General features: G+C 56.8%; 7 protein-coding genes across 7 annotated transcripts; 4 read left to right on the top strand and 3 right to left on the bottom strand.

Annotated features, from left to right (window-relative positions):
- Positions 1-1,060: 1,060 nt before the first annotated feature.
- BO95DRAFT_355362 (M protein repeat protein) lies at positions 1,061-5,627 on the top strand (the record flags this gene model as incomplete). Its single annotated transcript, XM_025582243.1, has 6 exons — positions 1,061-2,920; positions 2,951-3,184; positions 3,338-3,391; positions 3,437-5,227; positions 5,363-5,433; positions 5,489-5,627. 6 exons carry the CDS (start codon positions 1,061-1,063, stop codon positions 5,625-5,627), a joined length of 4,149 nt encoding a protein of 1,382 aa, XP_025445506.1.
- Positions 5,628-5,688: 61 nt separating this feature from the next.
- BO95DRAFT_439691 (uncharacterized protein) lies at positions 5,689-8,033 on the bottom strand. The gene has a single exon (XM_025585784.1). The coding sequence runs from the start codon at positions 7,924-7,926 to the stop codon at positions 6,010-6,012; it is 1,917 nt and encodes a 638-aa protein (XP_025445507.1). The 5' UTR covers positions 7,927-8,033; the 3' UTR covers positions 5,689-6,009.
- Positions 8,034-8,184: 151 nt separating this feature from the next.
- On the bottom strand, positions 8,185-11,113 carry BO95DRAFT_439692 (mitochondrial intermediate peptidase). Its single transcript, XM_025585785.1, has one exon. The coding sequence runs from the start codon at positions 10,841-10,843 to the stop codon at positions 8,459-8,461; it is 2,385 nt and encodes a 794-aa protein (XP_025445508.1). The 5' UTR covers positions 10,844-11,113; the 3' UTR covers positions 8,185-8,458.
- Positions 11,114-11,277: 164 nt separating this feature from the next.
- BO95DRAFT_382448 (MICOS complex subunit MIC26/MIC27) lies at positions 11,278-12,546 on the top strand. The gene is made up of 3 exons (XM_025583395.1): positions 11,278-11,351; positions 11,407-11,499; positions 11,589-12,546. The coding sequence occupies exons 1-3, from the start codon at positions 11,325-11,327 to the stop codon at positions 12,234-12,236; spliced, it is 768 nt and encodes a 255-aa protein (XP_025445509.1). The 5' UTR covers positions 11,278-11,324; the 3' UTR covers positions 12,237-12,546.
- A 17-nt stretch (positions 12,547-12,563) lies between these two features.
- On the bottom strand, positions 12,564-14,211 carry BO95DRAFT_439694 (putative Golgi reassembly stacking protein). The gene is made up of 3 exons (XM_025585786.1): positions 13,940-14,211; positions 13,781-13,864; positions 12,564-13,694 (listed from the first exon to the last, which is right to left on the bottom strand). The coding sequence occupies exons 1-3, from the start codon at positions 14,108-14,110 to the stop codon at positions 12,735-12,737; spliced, it is 1,215 nt and encodes a 404-aa protein (XP_025445510.1). The 5' UTR covers positions 14,111-14,211; the 3' UTR covers positions 12,564-12,734.
- Positions 14,212-14,362: 151 nt separating this feature from the next.
- Positions 14,363-15,540, top strand: BO95DRAFT_406866 (RNA methyltransferase). Its single transcript, XM_025584050.1, has 4 exons — positions 14,363-14,531; positions 14,599-14,697; positions 14,762-15,054; positions 15,115-15,540. Exons 1-4 carry the CDS (start codon positions 14,446-14,448, stop codon positions 15,357-15,359), a joined length of 723 nt encoding a protein of 240 aa, XP_025445511.1. The 5' UTR covers positions 14,363-14,445; the 3' UTR covers positions 15,360-15,540.
- A 446-nt stretch (positions 15,541-15,986) lies between these two features.
- On the top strand, positions 15,987-19,812 carry BO95DRAFT_428811 (DUF3591 domain-containing protein; the record flags this gene model as incomplete). Its single annotated transcript, XM_025584865.1, has 3 exons — positions 15,987-19,129; positions 19,179-19,235; positions 19,317-19,812. 3 exons carry the CDS (start codon positions 15,987-15,989, stop codon positions 19,810-19,812), a joined length of 3,696 nt encoding a protein of 1,231 aa, XP_025445512.1.
- Positions 19,813-20,750: the final 938 nt, after the last annotated feature.

The raw sequence follows: 20,750 nt of genomic DNA on the forward strand, positions 1-20,750 counted from the left end.
GGGGAAGGGGGAGCTGAGCTGAGGGGGAGAGGGGGAGCTGGAGGGGAAAAGCTGAGGAGGGGAGCTTTCCAATGTATGTACTTGAGTAAGTTACTGACTGTACTGGCAGTACCTACAGGTGGTGGTGTGGTAGACAGCTTCCTTCCTTCCTTCCCCTCCTCTTCTCTCCTATTCTTCTACTTCACTTTCTCTCTCTCTCTCTCTCCTTCCCTTCCTCTTCTCTTTCCCTCTCCCCATCCCTCTCTTCCATTTTGACAATCCTCTCATCACTCCACCTTCATCTCTCTCTGTCTATTTTTCTCTTGTACTTACTTACTTTTGTAATACTTTAATTTATTTCTTCTTTTTTTTCTCTTTTCACCTGCCTCTTCGTTCCACCTTTTGGTACTCTTTGTGGTTGATACTAGGTACTTCCCACCACTTCCAGTTCTCGGTAAGTACAGTCACAACTACTCAACTCATACATTCTCCCCTCTGGATCTGCCATGCCCGCGGCAGAAGCACGAACTCCTCCTACCATTCCCTTTCCCTCCCCTTCCATTATCATATCATTTCTTTCCGGTCAATTGTCGGAGCAGGGCTCCTTGCCATTGAGAGAAGTCCGCTTAGGTTGGTTGCGCAAATTGCGCTTGTCTCGCCTGTTCTCCTCCGCCTGGGTCCTCCCCCCGGAGTTTGGAGGGCTAAAAAAAAAAGGAGATCCGCCTCGGCTACCCGTCGCTGCTCCCTCCGCCGGATTGAGGGAAATGAAAACATTCAACCTCACTGGCTTGCGTTCTTGCCTTTTTTTTCCTTGGTGATCTGGTGCTGTCTGGCGACTGTGGCTAGACTATTCTTTCCACTTTTGGCAGCTGGAGCTGTATCATCTGCATTGTCCCTTTTAGCATTGTTCACTCTACTTCCCCCCTCAATTTATTTTGTCTTCGCTGTCCGAGCTAACGTGGACACTGTCAATTCGCTAGACTCCCCACTTGAGAACTTTCTCTCTCCCTCCCCTTTTAAGAAGCTCGTGGTGCCCACCCCCTTTTGACCAACGACTCGCGACCTCCTCCCACACCGCATCATGGCTTCCACTGAGGATCCCGTCGCCCCTGTCGCTCCCGCTGAGCTTGAGGCCGACATCGCGCCCCCCGCGACTCCCGTCGAGGCAACCATCCTCTCCGGGAGCGAGGGACCCCTGACAAGCCCCGAGGCCTCCAGAGACAAGGAAAATGTCAAGGCATCACCGGCCAAGAAGAGCCCAACAAGCACTACAACCACTAGACGTCCGCTCTCGGGGACGACTAGCGCTACGAAACGGCCCAGCTCGGTCTCGGGACCTCCCAAGACTACAACTTCGACCTCGCGCACCGCCACGACCAATGGTACCACCCTGAACAAGCCACCCACCCGGCCGACCAGTACAACCACGGTGCGCAAGCCCCTTGGCACTTCCACCACCACAAGCCTGCACCGGTCTCGCGCATCCGTCAGTTCCGCAGACGAGAAGTCCCGGTCGGTGGCTAGTTCCGGAGACGAGAAGCGAGGCATCTCTAGTGCAGCCAAGCGCATGTCGCTGGCAGGTACCCCGGCCACTAGGGCCCCGGTCAAGTCCACCACTTCCACCTTGGATCGACGCTCCAGCATTGCGGGCTCTGTCACGGCCGAGAAGAGAGCTTCTACCTCTCGTCCCAGTACAGCGTCCACCGTGAAGCCACTCGCGAGGCCGCCCACCGCTACGTCGACCTCTCGCCCGACCACCTCCTCATCCACCACGGCACGCCCAACCACCCGTCCCTCTTCCTTGGTCTCTAAGCCCGCCACATCCACTGTGACCAAGCGTCTAAGCACTGCTCCCAAGAGTGCCGGAGAGGATGCGGAGAAAATCCAATCCCTGCAAAACCAGCTGTCAGAGAGTGAAGCCACGGTGTCTAAACTCAAGGCAGATCTGGACACGGTCAACATCAAATTGACCGAATTATCGTTGGCTCCGAACGAGACTGCCACCCAGGATCTTGACGAGGCCACCAAAGCGCTCCGAGAGCAACATACGGCGGAGATCGAGAAGTTGACAGCCACGCATGAGGAGCAGCTGCAGGCCCTGCGGGACCAGCTCGAAGAAGCAGAGACCAAGCACAAGGAGCTCGAGGAAAAGTCTCTGAAAGATCTAGAGGAGGCGGCCCAGCAAGCTGCCGCCGCCGGAGACGATGAGACCGCTGGTGCCTTGGAAGAACTGAAGCAGACTCATCAGGCTCAATTGGAAGCGATTGAGAAGGAGCTGGAATTGCAAAAGGCTGCGGCTGCTGGATACGCCGAGCAACTCGATACCTTGAAGGCCGAGCTGGAGTTGCAGAAGAGCCAATACGCGGAGGTCATCCAAGCCTTGGAAGCCAAGGCCACCAAACTTGATGATCTTCAGCGAGAATTGAACGGTCGTGACCAAGTGGTGGAAACCTTGCACATGGAGATGGATCGCCTAAACCATGCCAAGCAACAAGAGGCTCGGGCGGCTGAGGAGGCTGCCAAGCAAACCATTACTGCCCTGGAGGACAAGGTTGCCTCGCTCGAAACCAAGCTGGCTGAAGCTGGATCTGTCACTGACCAGAATGGTGAGGAGACGGCTGCCCGTCTGGCTGAGAAGGATCAAGAAATCGCCGACCTGAAGGAAGCCCTCACCAAAGCTCAGGGTGAACTTGAACAAGCCCGCGAGTCTGTGGAGATTGCACTAGCCGAAAAGATCAAGGAGCTTGAAGCAGCTCACGAGGCCGCAACTGCCAAACTTCACTCTGAGCATCAAGAGATTCTGGAAAAGACGCAGGTTGAGCTGCAGCAGGCACGCGACGCTACCGAGATCGGCTTGGGGGAGAAGGCCAAAGAGCTTGAAGCTCAACACCAGGCCGTCATCAACCAGCTCCAGCTCGAGCATGAAGAAACTCTCAAAGAGGTGCGGGCCGAACTCCAGAAGGCACGCGAGGAAGCCGAGGCCGGCTTGGGTGAAAAGTCCAAGGAGCTTGAGGCTGCCCACGAGGCTACGATCGCCAAGCTCCAGTCCGAACATCAAGAAACTCTTCTGAAGGTGCAGGCTGAGCTTGATCAAGCACGGAATGACACCGAGTCCGGCCTGGGAGAAAAGGTTAAGGAGCTCGAGATCGCACACGAGACTGCGGTTGCCAAGCTTCAGTCTGAGCATCAAGAGACCCTTGATAAGGTCCAGGCCGAGCTTCAGCAGGCGCGCAACGACACCGAGACTAGCTTGAGCGAGAGAACGAAAGAGCTCACTGCTGCTCACGAGGCCGCAGTCGCCAAGCTCCAACTCGAGCATCAAGAAGCACTCGAGAAGGTGCAGGCCGAACTTTCTGAGGCGCGCAGCGCCACGGAGACTGACATGGGTGAGAAAGCCAAGGAGCTCGAAGCCGTTCACGAGGCTGCAGTCGCTAAAATTCAATCTGAACATGAGGAGACCATCTCCTCTCATGCTGCCACCATCGCTGAACTGAAGGCGAAGCACGAGGAAGCGCTCGCTTCTGCTGCTGCTGCCCATGCACAAGAGCTTGCTGCTGCCAAGGAGGCGGTCGAGTCCGCCGGCACCACCCACTCTCAGGAACTTCAGGAGCTCCGGGACAAACTTCAGGCATCTGAAGCCGCCTACGAAGCCTCCACTGCAGCGGCGCAGGAGGACCGCGAGGAATTGCTCGCCGAACTCGATGCTGCGCATCAGGCTGAGTTGAATGCCCTCCGGCAACGGTTGGAGGCCACGGAGCAGAATCTCACTGAGGTCCGACAGGCTTTGGATGATGGTGCGAACTCGGCTCAGGACCTAGCGATCCAGGAAATCGAGTCTCTCAAGGAGAAGGTCGGTGCCCTCGAATCGCAGCTGTCCACCGGCCAGGGTGAGATCAAGTCCCTCCAGGATGCGATTCAAACCAAGCAGGGACAGGCTGAGGCCCTTCAGCAGAGCCTGGATGCTTTCGAGGACAAGACCAAGGCTAAGGATGTCCAGCAGCAGAGCCAGTTGAAGTCTTTGGAGGAAGCTGCTATCGCTGCCGGCAAAGAGCTGGAAGATAAGGCCAAAGAGGCCGCTGCTGTTGCCGAACAACATGCGCAGACCCTCGAATCTATCCGAGCTGAACATGCTGTCGAACTTGAAAAGGCTCGGACGGACGTTTCTGGAAACCAGGAGCAGGCACTCGGTGAGCTCCAAGCCAAATATGAGGAATCCGTGGCTCTTCTGCGTGACCTGGAATTCAGACACGCCCAGCAGATGGAAGCTCTCCAGGCCGAGCTCAACACGGCCCTTCAGCGCCATGCCAACGAGATCACCTCCCAGGCTGAGGTTCGCGCCCAGGAAATCGCGGAGCTCCAGAAGCAGCACGAGGAAACCCACAAAGAACTCCAGGCCGAGCTGCAGGCCAGCCAGGCCTCCAAGGCTGCTGAATCGGATGCAGAGCATAGCAAGGCGATTGAGCAGCTCCTGACGATCCAGGAGGAGAAGCTTTCCAACCTCCGTGCTGACCTCGAGTCCACGAACCGGGCGAAGATTGAAGAGCTACAGAATGCGCACGACGCGACCCTGGCGGAAGTTCACGCTCAGCTCGTGGAGGCTCAAGCTGCTGCCCAAGACGCCTCTCTTCTGGAGAGCCTGAAGCTGACCATTGCCGACCTTCAGAACCAACTGACGGAGGCCGAGCGGTCTGCTGCGGTGAGTGGTGAGCTCGCTAGCAAGCACAGCGCCGATCTTTCCAAGGTCGAGGCCGAGAAACACGAGTTGGAAGAGAAGCACCAAGCCGTGTCGGCGCGGGCCGAAGAGCTCGAGAAGACCTTGGTTGCTTCGCAGAGCGCAAGGACGGAGCTGGAGGCGGTCCTGCAACAGCTCGCCGCATCCAACTACGAACTGTCGCAACTCAAAAGCCAGCACGAGACTCTGACGGGCGAGCTCGAGCAGTTCCGCTCGCAGAACCGGAGCATGGAAGAGCGCGTCCTTCAAGGTGAACGAGACCTGAACAGCCAGATTGACAAGAACATGTCACTCCTCAACCAGCTGGGAGAAGTCGACTCGATGATCTCGGCCAGCCGCAAGCGCACGCGGGAATTGGAGGCGGAAGTGGCGGCGCTGAAGGCTGAGAGGGACAGTGCCAAGGGCTCGTCGGTTGGCCTGGACGGCAGCCGGTGGGCTGGAGAGACCCTTGCCAGAGAAGACGGTGGTTCCACCGCAGTCGAAGGTGAGGACCTTGGTTCATCTATTCAGGGAACGGTGGGATCTCCCCGTTTATCGTCATCACCCTCTCCTACGGGACTGCCCCATTTCCACCCTTTCACATGACTACGCCCGTTCCCAATGTATGTACCGACATGGAGTGACTGATTGGTTTTTTTTTGGCAAATATAGATGGCCAGCATCCAAGAGCAGCTTAAACACATCCGTACCACTAATGATGATTGGTATGACGAGCACCGACGGTAAGAGTTTCTTCCCATACTTGGCCGATGCACCTGCTGACCAGACTTGTCTCAGAATCCTTGGCGAATTGGCCGAGTTGTCTCGTCGGGCGACGCCCAACCCTCCGAGCCAGTCGACGACACCGCAACCCGAGAAGGCGAACGGCTCGAGCAGCAGCTCGGACGAGCAAGGGATTGAGGAAGGATCCTCGTGAACGGGGAGAGAAGACTCTGGGCTCGGGGGAGGATGACCCTATTTCCTTTGTCGTATGATGTCCCGAAGAGGAATTTTCATTATTGTTGTATTGGCCTAGGCTGTATGTAATAGAATACTCAGGATACCCCTGTTCTCCGCTTTCTTTCTTGTGACTCTCGTTGTTCTACAATGCCCCTCTCCAGGGGATCCCATTGGACGTGTAAGTGTGGTTACACAGGAAAAAGCAGCAGGCAAAAAAGCCATCCACACCTGGCGATTTCATTCCCGACTGGATTGGACTTTTTTTTTGTTTTTTTTTCTTGTTTGCCGTGCGGGTGACACACAACGACAACGCCAGAGGTTGTAAGGCCTAAATTGCACCGTAGGTTTTTTCCTGTCTCTTACCAGTCGGCCTCCTGCTTTTCCCTCTTCGCCTCCCGCCTGGCCGCCTCGCTTCGTGGCCGCATTCGCGCCCAATAGCTCTGCACCGCCCCCCACCAATGTTTTCGGGGTGGTTGTTTTTGTGTAGTGTGTTTGCGGAGCTGTTCATATCGTGCCGGGGTGAGGACGCGGAGCGGCGGGGAGAAGCGGGGGGAACGGAGGTGCCAGTGGGCAGGGGCAGCGGCAGGGGCAGCGGCAGCATGTGTCTCTGCATGTGTGTGTGTATCTGCGTCGGTGTCTGCGTCGGTGTCTGCGTCGGTGTCTGTGTCGACTCCTTCGTGGAGGTAGCGATGCTGCTCGAAGCCTTGGCCTTGTCTGTCGAGGGAGTCGAGGGAGGAGCGGTGTCGTAGCCAGTGCAGGATTTCCTGGGTTTGAGTGGTCGGGTTGGTTGGGTGGATTGTTGTGGCGGGGAAGATGGGTGCTGCTGGTTCTAGGGGTTCTTCTGGGGTTGGTTTTGTCGTGGTGGTGGTTTCGTTAGTGATGTTTGTATTAGTAGCGGTGGTAGTTGCGGTGGTGATATGAGGGCGAGGGTTGGCACTGAGGGTATTCGTTTCGTTGTTGGTCTCTGGGTTTTGGTGGCTGTTGTTGTGGTTGTTGTTGTGGCTGTAGGACATTTCTATGTCTTTTCTTTGATCGGCATTATTGATGTGGGTACCGGTGTGGTTATGGTTCTTCGGGGTTATGTTGGTGGTGGTGGTGGTGGCGGTGGTGGTGGTATCGTGGGGAGGATGATCTACTCCCTCGGGCTCTCCCTCGGGCTCAGCATCGCTATCGCTATCGCTATCCCTATCCCTATAGTCCTGACGATCGTGTCGATCCTGCGGGTGATGAGCCCGGGGGTCTTGGTCGTGGTCTTGGTTTTGGTGGTAGTGGTGGTGGTGGTGGTGATGGTGATGGTGCTGATACCCCCCCGACAACATCCGCACGTCCTCCGGTCGACGGATCTCGTCGATTCGCCATGGTCGTTTTCTTTTGGTTCTGGTTGTGGTTGTGGTGGAGCGGATGGGCTGCGCTGCTGCTGCTGCAACTTCCCCGTGTGGTTGGTGGTGGCTGTTGCTGTAAGCAGGGATTGGGATCTGGGCTGCTTTTGCGTTTGCGTTTGCGTTTGCGTTTGCGTTTTCGTATGCAGTCTCCGTGTTCGTGTCTGCGTCCGCACTTCTGCCCGGTGACCCTGTTCGCGCGTGGAGGTGGGTTTGTTTCTCCGTGCTGGTTGTGGTTGTGGTTGTGGTGGGCTCTAGGCCTGGATTTGCTTTTGCTGCGCGTGCAGCAGCAGCAGCTTCTGCATTGAGGTAATGCTGATCCTGATCCTGATCCTGATCCTGATCCCCTCGACTGTCTCCATACCTCACCGGGGCAGATCCATTAGTGTAGGCGTAGCTCTCGGCCGTCAACCCCGACGAAAACGCCCGGCAGTACGCCTCATACTCTGCATTCAGGTGTTTCGTGGACGGGGTCGGGGAGGATGACCTTGAGCTGCTGGTCGAGATGCTTGTAGAGAAGGTGTCGGTGTCGGTTTCGGTTTCGGGTTTGGGTTTGCTGTGTGGTAGCTTTTGGGGGTTCTGGGATTGGAGAGGAGGCGAAGGGGAGCGATGGTAGGTTGGTTTTCTTAGGGATTTGGAGCGGGAAAGGAGTTTCGGGGGGTGGGATGGGGATGGGGATGGAGAAGAAGGGTTGGGAAGGTGTTGCGAGAGCCAGTGGCGGAGGTGGTGGATGGTGGATTTGCGGCGGAGGAGAGTGGGATTCTTCTTTGGGGTGAGGTGCTTATCGGGATGGGAGGTGGAGGTGGAGGGGTGGTTGTGGTTCAGTGTGATGGAGGAGGGAGGGGGGAGGGTGGATGAGGTTGAAGTTGTTGTGAGGGTAGGGTTGAGGGGAGGCATATTGGAGAGAGAGAGGCATTAATGTTGTGCAATGCTGTACATGAAGAAGGGGACATTCTTTTCACTGATGGGATGGGATGACGGGTTGGATTGGGTTATATAGTAACTATTACTCAGAGAGAAGGAGGAGGAGGAGGAGGAGGAGGAAAGATAAGGCCAAAAGTACATGCATGGCAATACTGGTAGTCTCCAGCTAGTCTACAGCTGATGCTGAGACATGCAGCCCTAGCTTCAACTCTCCCTCTCCCTCTCCTTCTCCCTCATTCCCAGGAATCTCATTAAACTCACCCTCCTTACCTCCCCCAATCTTCTTCCCTCCTCAAGCTACCATCCATGCAGACCTCCTCTTCTACAGTAGCATCCGTGCTGACCCAGACCGTTCAACGTCCTCGTGGCGTTAAATGCCGTGCTGCCGTGCTACCGTTACGCCTGGCTGGGGTGGAAACAAAAAAAGTGAGACTTCAACCTTAGCACCAGCTCTATGCATGTCCGTCTAGCGTAGTATACAGATGACCTGATATATATACATACTTCACCCAGACACTCCATCGCGCCCCAGCCCCCATCGGCCGACTTCGCGCATCGCCTCGTCGCCGCCCTCCACCAAGCGCCCATCCGCGTTGGCCGCGTTCTGGCTGCCCAAGACTCCAGCCACGCACTCCCACCCATTGCGTCCACCACCCCAGCGGAGCACCTCCTTCTTGTACCGCTCGCCGGCGTCTCGCTCCACCGCCGCCTTGCCTCCGCGGAACACGTCCTCCCAGATCTTATTGGCGATCGCCCGATCGAAGATGTAGCTGTAGTAGGTGGCCCCGTAGCCATACAAGTGGCCGAAGAATCCCTGCCACGAAGTAAGCGGCAGCGTGTCCGTGGGATCGGGCAGGCTGGAATGGGTCGTCGCCACTTGATGGTAGAGTGCCGTGCTGTCGATCGGCCGGTTCGCCGGCAGCGTGTGGTAAGCCTGGTCCACGAGCGCCATGAGGATTTGGGCCTCGTTCTCGACAGCACCATAGACGGAGGCGTGCGCAGTCCGCTCTTTGGCCATGCTGCGCATCATGCTCTCTGAGAGCGGGGTGTCCGTCTCCCAGTGCCGGGCGTAGAGCGACAGCACCTCCGGTGCCATGGCAAAATGCTCCATCAGCACCGAGGGCAGCTCGGCAAAGTCGGTCGCGCAGCGCGTTCCCGAGATGGACTGCAATCGCGTCTGCCCGAGAATGGAGTGCAACGCATGACCCATTTCGTGGAACAGCGTGCGCACACTGTGCTCAGTCAGCAGAGCCGGGCGTCCCGCTCCCGTCGCGGGGGGCTCAGGAAAGTCGCACACTAGAGCGATTGTGGGGAGCTGGCGGAGCGTCTTGCTCTTCGAGTCAATCGCCGTCGCCATGCCGTCGTTGGGATGCGCCGACGAGTCCAGCACTGCCGCGCACTCGGCCACCTCTGCGGCGGAGATCTCCCGCGCACACCGCAAGGTGAAGTGGGCCGGGTTCGGATGCTTGTTGGGCCGCGAAAATAGATCGCAGTAAATGACCGCAAGGTGCCGGCCGGACTCGTCGACCACATCCAAGCGGCGGACGTCCGACATCCACGTCTCACCGGGAGCCGTCTCCCGAGGCACCAACCGTACTCCATACAGTCGCTCAAATAGGCGAGACAGGCCTTGCATCACCGTGCCCAGCGAGAAGAATTCGGGTACTGCGTTCAGCTCCCGCGACCGGGGCGACATTGAATACTGCTGAACCCGTCGGTGCACATAATACGCGTGATCCCACGGTTGCAGTGGACTGGCGCCCTTCATGCGTTGCAGCTTCGCGAGCTCCTCCTTGACGAGTTCACGGTTGCTGCCGACAAGCGCCGTCAGAAAATTGGCCACGGCTTCCGGACTCTTAGCCATCTTGTCATGGAGCGTCATATGTGCGAAGCTCTCGAAGCCGGACAGCTGCGCGAGCTCCGCCCGTTTCGTGAGCAGCTTCTCCAAAACCTGGATCTGATTCCGACTCGACGTCCGCGTAGCCAGGTAGATCTCTCGGCGGGCGTCCTCCATGTTGACCGATCGCAGCGCCAATCGCGGGATGAGACCCATAGTCGGCACGGGTACGGCGCTAGTCGTCCACCGCTTCATCTTGTGCACCAGCAGGGGGTCCAAGCCGCGCAGGTTGTTGGCCTCGATATACACTTTAGCCCGGGCCGGTTCGGCGCCATTGACAAAGGCTGATCCTAGCTGGCTGACCTCTGTCGATAGGTTGACGAACCGCTGTCGCTCGTTCGGAGGCATATGAATGGCTGAGTTAGAGAAATCCTTGATAAGGATCTGCGCCACAATCTTCTCCTCCTCCGACCAATGTGACGTGACACACGGGTTGGCAGCTGCCTTCTTCAGCTGATCATTCAAGCCCGTGGTCGTGTTTAGAACGTTCATGTATTCAAACATGAGCGCATATGCCTGCGTGGCCGCCTCCTGCACCTGCGGATCCGGGTGAATAACCCGGATAAAGTCCGATAAGTCGATCACCCGACACAGCAGATCGCTGAGTCGGTCGAGATCACGGGCCATGGTCCGGTATTCCTTCAAGGTCGAGGCGGCGAGCACTTTGGTGACGATCGCCTGGCATTTCTGCAGGGTGGAGGTAGCGAAGACGCGGAAGCCATCTGGGCTGGTGAGGTATTGGTTTTGAACCAGCCCGGTGGGTTTCAACTGGGCAGCACCGCTCTGAGAGAACTCCCGCCAGAAAGGCTGCGAATCGAACATGCGACGGAGAGTCTCGTCCTCGATTTGCTTCTGATGATTCGTGGTGGGTGTGTAGTCTCTAGCGGGACGGTGGGCGGCAGCCGTCTTCAGTGAGCGTCGGGCCTGAGACAAACACGTGCGACAAGTCCACGGACGCCGCCGCAGTGGCATGAGCATGTGAGGCGACCCCATGATGGGATCAGCGGGGATTAGGGCGAGTGAGTGGCTTGTAAATGGTGTTCCGACATCAGGATCGGCTTATACCATGGAGAACGAGCAGGTAATATGATGATGATCAAAATGAGATAGGAGTGGTGGACGGTAATAGAGATAGAGCAGAGGGGAGAGAGAGAGAGAGAGAGAGGGAGAGGGACAGACAGAGATAAGAGGTGTATGTGGAGAAAGGAAGAGCCCGAGAAGAAGAAGGAGGAGGAGGAGGAGGAGGGGAAGCGGAGAAAGAAGGAGAGAGGCTGAAAGGAAAAGGAAAGGAAAGGGAAAGGAAATCAACGGGGGATGACGGAGGAGTGGCCGAGCCGCCGCTGCGACGGGAGAGCGAAAAAACCCGCTTGGCAACTTCACCTCCCGTCATTCCCGATCTGAACTTCATCCATCCAACTTCCCTCCGACCTTCCTCCTCCTCCTCCATCCCCTCCTCCATTGGCCTCTCTGCACCATGTCTTTTCGGCCAATGTTCCAACAGGTGCGAATGCAATTCTTCATAAGCTCCAATCCCTTCACTAACCGCCTCAAAACAGCGGGCTGTGGCTCCCCTCGCCGCCTCTCTTTTGGCTGGAGGAGTTGCTCTCTATCCCCGGCGCACGGCCTTTGCAGAAGAGCCCCGGGACCTGGTACGACCTTCCTTCTCATGTCATAGAACTTGACTGCAGTCACAGCAATGGTAGTCTGACGATATTCTGTTCTCTTCTTTCTTATTCAGAAGAAACCCATCTACGATGACTACGAGGACGAGATTCCGACCACCAGAAACATTCCCACTCCCACGACGCCCGCCGCCGTCTCGTCGTCCATCATCCCGGCCACACCCACCACCTCCTCCGCTACCTCCTCCCCGACCCCTACAGATATCCTGACGGCCCAGGTCCGTCAAGCCCGTCTATTCCTGTACCAAAACTCCCTGGCCGTGGAGACCTGCTTCAACAACTTCCTGTCGCGGGCCCTGCACATTGAGAACGCCTTCACCAACACCGTCGCCTCGCTGGCCCCCTCGCCCGAGTCGGGCGAGCGCCTCCTCCCCGGGGGCGTCTACGTCGTCGTAGCCGCTATGGCCGGCTCCATTGTCTCGCGTAACCGTGGCCTGATCCTCCGCACTGCCTCCCCGCTCGCCTTCGGCACCGTGGCCGCCTGGACCCTGCTGCCCGTCACCATGCGCAACGTCTCCGACCTCGTCTGGGAGTACGAGAAGAAGGTCCCTGTCGTGGCCGACTCGCACCTGCGCTTCCGCGCGCAGGCCGAGCACTTCTACCACACCGGTGTCGCCCACAGCGCCATGGGCCGCGCCATGATGGAGGAGAAGATCGGAGAGGCCCGCAAGAAGCTGGAGGAGATTGTCAGCAAGGGCCACTAAAGCGGTGCTTCTTTTGTCTTGCTAGAATGCAATCTACCTTTCTCTGCCTTGATTTCTTGGTGTTTAGCCTTCTCCTGTGTTCTTCTCTCTCTGCTTCGAAGCGGACGTGATATATTGCTTCTCCCCCCCTTTTCCTTACCTCCAAGCGCTGGTTGAAAGACTTTCTTGTGGCCGTGGAATTGGGATGATTCTACCTACCGGACTCTTATATCTACTGCTGGTATAGCTTATCCTCCTTCCGTCTCTCTGTCTATTGTCTGGTTGTGTGTATGTGTGTACTTTAAGAGGGTTAGAATTCAGAAGTACGGTTCTAGACAAGCTTCCTCCCATAACTTGTGGCAAGCTCCGTAAACAATCTGGGGCCATCTACGGCAAGAAAAGAGGATCTCATCACCAGACCGACCCCACCAAACCCTGACAGCTTCAACTCCGAAAGACTCAACGCACGATGCTTTACAACGAGACATAAAAGATTCTTTGCTGCTACTAGTACTCTTCTTACTCCGCCGCGGGACTCGGCGAGCCACTCGTTACAGGCGGCGGAGGGGGGCTCTGCACCGCACCACCACCACCCTTCTTCGGGGGCGGCGGCAAGGGAGTCCCCTTCCGACTCGACGGGGCATAATCCAACTCTTTACTCTTCTCCAACCCCTCGGCGAAATATTCATCAAAGGCCGACGGACTGGGCGCCGCTCTCGCCTTCCGGTGCGAACGTCCATGACCTGCTACCGCCCCCGTCGACGTCGTCGTCGCCGGACTCGCCACGCGATTCGTTGGCGTCCCCACCATCGGCGGCGGAGGCGGGGAGCTCAGATTTGCCGGCACGAGGAACTGATGCTGTTCTTGCTGTTGCTGTTGCCCTTGCCCTTGCCCTTGCCCTTGCGCTTGATCCCCATACCCGTACCCGTACCCGTACCCGTACCCTTGGGGTTGTTGCTCCTGCTGCTGGTGCTGACCATAGCCCCCAAACTGTGCCCCAGACCCATCCCCCCGGGAACCCAACGGAGCATTCTCAAAGACTACCTCCCCGGGGCCCTCAACCTCCTCCCCCAACCCGACCGGCAACCGATGCAGGGCCCCGAACCCCAGCTCGGCGCCGAGGGCGCCCTCGCCGCCCCAGCCGCGCGTGGGGATCAGCTCGACCTCGCGCACGACGTCGAACTCGCTATTGTACACCCACAGCACCAGGGTGCGGTCCAGGTGGTCCTCGACCAGCTCGCCCAGCGCCGACTCGCCCCGGAGCGTGCCGCTCGGCGTGCCGATGATGTAGTCCGAGTGCGGCAGGAGGCCCGCCCGGTAGGCCGGGCTCAGCGGCGAGGGGATCGACAGCACGTGCCAGATGTTTTGCGTCGAGGAGAGCGGGGCCAGTTGCACGGCTAGGCCGAGGGTTGGGGTTGGGCCTGGGGTTCCGGTTGGGGTTGCGGGGACGGGGAGGGAGACGCTGTGGGATTTTTGGCCCTGGGGAGGTGGTATAGGTGGTTAGGTGAGGTATTAATTGAGGGTTGTTTATGGGGTTTGAAGGGGGAATGGTTTGGGGGGCTTACTTTCGCGCTCCAGACTTCAAGGGTTACGCTGGAGCCGGCGCAATTGCGCACTTCGGTTGCGAAGAGGTGAGGGTCTGGGTCTTCCTGTGTTTTAGAGGGGAGGAGGGGTTAGTTTGGGAGAAGATTAGATATACAACCAAGTATACTTAGCAAACGTACAATCAAACGTCCATTGATCCCGATGATGAAATCAAACCACGGCTCGAGGGGCACCTCCGGATCCTTGTTGCGGAGTACCTGGAAGCCAAAGGAGTTGTCCGCGGTCGACGATCGGGGTTGCTGAGCTGGCTCGGCTTCCAGCCCGATGAAGCGGTTGAAGGCGCCGAACATGTCGCGCGGAGAGGTAGACCGTAAGAAGACTAAGGTTGGATGCGATCGGGGGTGTACAGTCTCGTCCCCAACCTCAATGTAGTGGAAGCCGTTCGTTGATGGGCGCAACGTGGAGGGAGGAATCATGCCCCGTAACCTTGAACTATGCTGGCTGGCCATGTATTTCAAACAAACAACGCAAACACCGCCCGTCTGGAACTTATCGCTTATCGCCCCCGGTTTATCGGTCTTGCTTTCTCTCTCCGTCGTCGGTAATAATGCGCCGCCGCGCTGCGATCGAGTCAAGCAGCAGAACCTGTTGAGATTCTTCTCGGGCATTTTCCACTCCCTGCTTCATGGCGCGCGATCCAAATGAAGAGGTGCCTCCGCCGGAGGTGCATCACTACAACGAGCTCGGAGAAGTGCCGTGGGATATCCAGAAGTCAGTTCTCCGGTCATCATGATTCGCATGCATCTCAAACCTAACTAACTATTTCCATTTCCCACAGTTATTGGGCTCAACGATACAAGATCTTCTCTAAATATGACGAGGGGGTGTGGTTGACTGACGATGCCTGGTTCGGTGTCACTCCGGAGCCCGTGGCCAAGTACGTTTCGCATTGTATTTCTCGTGCCCGCGAATGCGCAAGTTCGGAGTTGACAATATTCCAGTAAGATTGCAGAGCATATGGCCAGCTCCGCCCCCGCGGACAGAATGGTCCTGGTGGATGCTTTCGCCGGGGCTGGCGGCAACTCCATTGCCTTTGCCCTCTCCGGCCGGTGGAAGCGTGTCTACGCCATCGAGAAGAACCCGGCCGTCCTGCAGTGCGCGAAACACAACGCCAAGATCTACGGCGTGGCGGACCAGATCACCTGGTTCGAGGGCGACTGCTTCGAAATCATCAAGAACCAATTGATGGATCTGGCTCCGTACAGTGTTCTGTTCGCCAGTCCGCCGTGGGGAGGTGGGTTATATGCCCCTTCGATTTTTGAACAGGCATGTCACTGACTGACAACTGGTGTAGGACCCGGCTACCGGTCGGATAAGGTCTTCAACCTCCGGACGATGGAGCCTTACTCGTTGGCGAAGTTATACAATGAATACTCGCTCTTCACCGAGCACATGGCTCTGTATCTTCCGCGGACGTCGGATGTGAAGCAGATGGCCAAGGTGGTCAAGGAAGGGCAGAATGCAACGGTGATGCATTACTGCATGGAGGGCGCGAGCAAAGCCCTCTGTGTATATTATGGTGGGTTCAATCTGCAATGATGGCCTGTGACTAACTTACTCTTTCTTGCTTTCTTTCTTGTTTTCACTAGAATTGTTCGTTGGGGCTGCGTTTATCTAGGTGATGCGGAGATAAAGCTCACCCCGCTTGGAGATGCTCGCAGGCTTGCACTTTCCTGTACATTATTGTCTGGTTGTCTGCTTAGAAGTAATTAAATACCCCTTAGCACTTTACCGTTTGTGTGAATTGCAGTATAGGGGGGAGGACTCGAGGACTCGAGGCCCCGAAACTTGTAAGCTGCTTTCCTGATTGGGATTAGGGCGGTGTAACTCCGCCGGGCTCTCATCTTAGTCTCTCTCGCTCTCTCAGTCTCTCTCTTCTTCCTCTCGCCGCTTTGCATTCCCCGTGCCATCTTCCAGCTGTCGGTTTGATCCGCCCTCTCTTCTCTTTCCCCTTCAATTTCCCTTCACTCGCACCACATATCTTTACGCGTTCCCAGGTCGGTCACCATCTCTGGTAGACAGAGCCGGCCCCGATGCGCCCGAACGCGTGACATCCCTCCTCCATCCCCCACCAGCCGAACTCTCTCTCTCTCTCTCTCTCTCTCTCTCTCTCTCTCTCTCTCTCAAAACAACACCCACGATCACAACCACACTTTCGCCGTCAAAATGCCTCATGCGACCGAGCCCCCGGTCCCTGAGACCGAAGATTCGGTCTTCGAAAATGTGATGCGACAGATGAACGGCCCCCTCGGGGACGGCGCCATGTCCTTCGATTTCCTGTCGCGCGATCTGGAACCCGGCGAGAAGGCCGACGACGCCGTGGACTACGAGGATTTCGACGACGATGAGCTTCCCGAAGAAGAAGAGCGGACGGGCCCTTCCGCTGCTGCCGACCACGACGACGACAATGGCATGATGGATCTCGGCGATGAAGACGCAGACAAGGATCTCTTTGGCGGGGAAGATGAGGATCTTTTTGGTGGTGGCGGCGGCGAAGAGGATGATATTGGTGCTGCCGGCCGGGAGGGTGAGGATGATACACAGCAAGGTCCCCGCGATGAGTTGGACGATCTCTTCGGCGAGGGTCCGTCCTCGCCGGGCGCCGATCATGCGGATCCCACGCGAGACTTGTTCTTCGATGAGGAAGAGGAGACGACGGCAGCAGCGGCGACTGATGAAGCACGACCGGTAGTGAAGGGATCGGTGGCGGCAGCAGCAACGGCGGCGGCGGCGGAGCCGGTAATGGAGGCGCCGGTGCCTTCTCTGTCACAGGAGCCCGCGGCGGCGGCGCCCATGGATGAGGACGAGGTGGATCTTCTGCAGGAGGATGAGGCGCTGAGCCCGACGGCGGAGGATATGGATCCCGCGTCGTTGCGGGCGTGGAAACTCCAGCAGCAGCTGTTCGCCATGTCGGCGTACGGGCCGGACAACCCGCCTGCTCCGCCGGAGAACGTCGAGGAGCTGCTGCATTCGCTGTTCCCCACGTTTGACCGGAATGCTCTACCCCGATTCCTCGAGCTGATCCCGCATAAGAAAGCCTTCTTTCTGGGCAAGCAGCCGCTGAAGCCTCCGAAACCGGTGATCCCGAGTAAGGTCAACATTGAGTTGGCGCAGGATCAGGAGCGAGTGTTCAAGGCCGCAGGCCAGGTCTTCAAACGCCCGCATGAAGCCGAGCATTCGGGCTTGGTGACGATTCTGGAGGCTGCGCAGGAGGACGAGGAGGAGATTCGAGAGGAGTTCGAGCACGATACGGACGTTGATGATACTTTGCCTGGCGGTGTCTCCCTGCATGACCTTCAGATCGTTTGCGCAGATTGGGATGTCAAGGACGATATCTCTATCATGGAAGTTGATGAGCCGGAGACTCAAGACGTCGACATGGAGGACGACTGGCTTCTCGACACAAGTCGTCCCACGAAGAAACGCAAAATCGGTCGGGATCCATTGGAGGTAGTGGCACTCGCCCATATCGATGTGCCCATTGTCGATGACCCTGAGCAGGCAACCTCGCGAATCGCCCAGAAGGTGGTTGTCGACATGAACGACCCTCATATCCTCCTCGATGAGCGTGGACCAGAGAATGCCACGCAGAAGCCCAAAGCGTTGGGCGCCATTAACCGCGATGAAATGGACGCCAGTGTCACCAAGCGTCTCACCTCACGGTACAACATCTCGAACGACCAAGCTTACGATATGCTCAAGCAAAACCATCAGAACAAGGTCCGAAGCACTCTGGGCAATGTTACGTTGGAACACAGTATGCCTGCTCTACGCCTGCAGTGGCCTTACTACAAGACAGAGCTGGCCAAGGCCGAAGCTCGCTCGTTCCACCGTCCAGCACTTGCTTTCAGGCCGGGACAGACATGTTGGTTCAAAAACACCGCGTACATCAAGCGCAAGCATCAAAGGGGCAAAGACGTCAAAGCCCTCTTCGATTCCACCAAATCCCTCTCCCTGGCTGATAACTCCAACGTCTTGCTGGTCGAATACTCGGAAGAGGTTCCTATCATGCTGTCCAATTTCGGTATGTCTAACCGCTTCATCAATTACTACCGCAGGAAGAGCATGGAAGACCCCACGCGCCCGAAGGCAGAGATTGGCGAGACCGTTGTCCTGCTCCCTCAAGATAAGAGTCCGTTCTCAATCTTCGGTCACGTCGATCCGGGCGAGATAACCCCCGCAATCTCCAACTCAATGTATCGCGCACCGCTGTTCCAGCACCAGGCCAAGTCGAACGACTTCCTGATCGTGCGCAGCACGACTGGCTCCGGCGGTAGCGACTACTACATCCGGAACATTGAGAATCTGTATGTGGCTGGGCAGCAGTTTCCTTCGGTGGACGTGCCCGGGCCCCACTCGCGGAAGGTCACCACGGTGGCGAAGAATCGTATGAAGATGCTAGTCTATCGTCTGCTGAAGAAGAGCCCCGACCTCCGACTCTCCATCAGCGACGTTACGGCGCACATTCCCGGCACCAGTGATATGCAGAACCGTCAAAAGGTGAAGGACTTTCTTCAGCACGACAAGGACTCGAAGTACTGGGTGCCCATGGAGCCGGTTCCGGAGCAGGATGTAATTCGGTCGTGGGTGCAACCGGAGGATGTATGTCTGCTGGAATCCATGCAGGTCGGTCAGCAGCACCTTCACGACACCGGCTTTGGCAACGATGCCGAGACTGGCGGCGACGATGATGACGATGGAGAAGGCGAGAGCTTCGAACAGCAAATGGCACCTTGGAAGGCTACACGCAACTTCCTCCTGGCCTCTCAGGGTAAAGCGATGCTCAAACTACACGGTGAAGGCGACCCTACTGGGCGTGGAGAGGGATTCAGCTTCATCAAGACCTCCATGAAGGGTGGATTCAAGGCTGTTGGTGAGAGTGTGGAGGATAAACTCGATGCACAAAGACTCAAAGAATTGGGTGGCCACAGCTACAATGTCGCTCGGCAGCAGAAATCCTACGAAACGTCCATTCGCCGCATCTGGGATGCGCAGAAGGCCAGCCTGTCGTCGACCGTTGAGCATTCCGATGAGGAGAGCGACATTGACCGCGATGACGAAGCCGAGTACAGCAAGCCGACACCCAGATCCGAAGCGCCTACGCCGGCCCCATATCGGCGCGACGACGAGACGACCAGTCAGTTTAGCAGGATGAGCTTGCCAGACCAGAGAGGCAAAGTTCTTCGCATCATGCGGACATACAAGGACGAAAAAGGTCAACTCTATCAAAAGGAACAGATGGTCTTCGACCCCAAGGTTATTCGGCACTATATTCAACACCGTCATCGCGTGGAAGCTTTGAGCACGAAGTAAGGTTTCCCTTCCCAATGCTCTGGACAAGTTGACTGACCGTCCCAGACTGGATTCTTTGCAGCCCACCGGCGATCCGGAAATCGATGCTCGCAACAAGAAACTGTATGTTTCATCTTCTCCCCTAAATATACCTTATAGGCCCTTGGGGACTTGGGCACACTAACCATCTCAACTCCACCACAGTCTGGAAGCCGAATTGAGCCGTCTCAACCGCAACAAGGAGCGTCGCTTTGCCCGCGAGAAGCAAAAGGGAGCTGCCCGTGCCTCAGCCGGAGATTCACCCGCCGACGGTGGCGGTGGCTCCGGCAAGTCCGCTGGCACACAACGCAAATGCGCCAACTGCGGCCAGGTCGGCCATATCAAGACCAACAAAAAGTGCGTTCTCAACCAGGATGAGTGTCTTCACCCCCCAATTGATTCTCAATCCTCGTTCTTTACTGCTTCTTCAACACCCCGCTCTTCTCCTTGGCCGGCCTCTCCATCGCCTCGCCCGTCTCTGTCCACCTCCCCTCCGGCTCCCACAGCCGCAGGAAAAACAGGAGGCGATGGACGAAGGCGCATGGCACTCCCCCTAAAAGGCATTCTAAAAAAGCCCACCACCACCCCTGGACCTGATTCTGGATGTGCACCTGGCACTGGCTCCCACGCTAGACCCTCCTTTCCCGGGATTCCCAATTAGCGGAAATAAGCAAGCTCAGCAACCCATTGCTGCTGCCCACTGCATAGGATCCTTTCACCCCCTTCATACCCCAAGATGCGCATCGGAAGACAAGGACCTATCTTCATAAAACCCCAATTGAGAAATCCAAGCTAACACATGAACCCACAACCGCCAAACAGACTCTGTCCCCTTCTCAACGGCACCATGAAACCCGAAGATCGAGTCAGCGACTCCGCCTTTGCAATGGGCGCGCCTCCTGCTCTGTGAATGATAGCCGTCGGTCACCTACAAGTTTCTGTCAACCCTCGACACATCCGCACCTCTTCTCACCAAATCGCATCCACGTCCGACTCCTCCCATATCTCTTACTTTTGACCATATGATACCCCCAACTCTCATACTTTTCAGAGCTCTTGCTTCTCGCCTACTTTTTCCCCTCTCCCTACACCTTCATCACAGATCGCTTGTGCCTGGATATCAGGCTTTCGGAACAATCCGTCTGTATCTCCTACTTTCCGGTATTCCACCCTAACGTGTTTCCCTATACACACGGCCGCTTGAGAACTATCGATGTTGCAGTGATCACCTCGCAACGCAATGTCACATGGGTTTGAAATTCAAATTGCCGGGACTAGAAGCATAAGCAACAGGCATCTTTCATCTCGTACTTCGTACTTCGCACGCTTTTGCTTGACTTGACCATGTAATTGGCGTTACCTTGGCGCGGCGCTGGATTAAGCAACATGACATAGAATGGTCCCTTTAGCCATGACTATCTCTGTCGTTTGGGCAAATGACCATCTCAAAAATTGAATCACAATGACATAACATATGATAATTCCATTTCTCCTACACGTAGGTTGCACAAGTTCATATGACCCCTGCGGCTAGTAGCTCGCTCTGTCGTAATAAGAATATTCTCTACTGTGGGCTGTGAAGTATCTGTTCAAAACCTG

The sequence above is a fragment of the Aspergillus brunneoviolaceus genome (genome assembly GCF_003184695.1).
Source record: "Aspergillus brunneoviolaceus CBS 621.78 unplaced genomic scaffold BO95scaffold_11, whole genome shotgun sequence".
In the NCBI taxonomy this organism is placed as follows: domain Eukaryota; kingdom Fungi; phylum Ascomycota; class Eurotiomycetes; order Eurotiales; family Aspergillaceae; genus Aspergillus; species Aspergillus brunneoviolaceus.

Excerpts from the sequence above, each read along its gene's own strand:
- BO95DRAFT_439691 (XM_025585784.1), bottom strand. The coding sequence starts at position 7,926 with ATGCCTCCCCTCAACCCTACCCTCACAACAACTTCAACCTCATCCACC.
- BO95DRAFT_439692 (XM_025585785.1), bottom strand. The coding sequence starts at position 10,843 with ATGGGGTCGCCTCACATGCTCATGCCACTGCGGCGGCGTCCGTGGACT.
- BO95DRAFT_382448 (XM_025583395.1), top strand. The coding sequence starts at position 11,325 with ATGTCTTTTCGGCCAATGTTCCAACAG. Across the intron at positions 11,352-11,406 it reads TTCGGCCAATGTTCCAACAG|CGGGCTGTGGCTCCCCTCGC; the intron begins GTGCGAATGCAA and ends GCCTCAAAACAG. Across the intron at positions 11,500-11,588 it reads CAGAAGAGCCCCGGGACCTG|AAGAAACCCATCTACGATGA; the intron begins GTACGACCTTCC and ends TTTCTTATTCAG.
- BO95DRAFT_439694 (XM_025585786.1), bottom strand. The coding sequence starts at position 14,110 with ATGTTCGGCGCCTTCAACCGCTTCATCGGGCTGGAAGCCGAGCCAGCT. Across the intron at positions 13,865-13,939 it reads GGATCAATGGACGTTTGATT|GAAGACCCAGACCCTCACCT; the intron begins GTACGTTTGCTA and ends TCTAAAACACAG. Across the intron at positions 13,695-13,780 it reads TTGAAGTCTGGAGCGCGAAA|GGCCAAAAATCCCACAGCGT; the intron begins GTAAGCCCCCCA and ends CCACCTCCCCAG.
- BO95DRAFT_406866 (XM_025584050.1), top strand. The coding sequence starts at position 14,446 with ATGGCGCGCGATCCAAATGAAGAGGTGCCTCCGCCGGAGGTGCATCAC. Across the intron at positions 14,532-14,598 it reads GTGCCGTGGGATATCCAGAA|TTATTGGGCTCAACGATACA; the intron begins GTCAGTTCTCCG and ends CATTTCCCACAG. Across the intron at positions 14,698-14,761 it reads ACTCCGGAGCCCGTGGCCAA|TAAGATTGCAGAGCATATGG; the intron begins GTACGTTTCGCA and ends ACAATATTCCAG.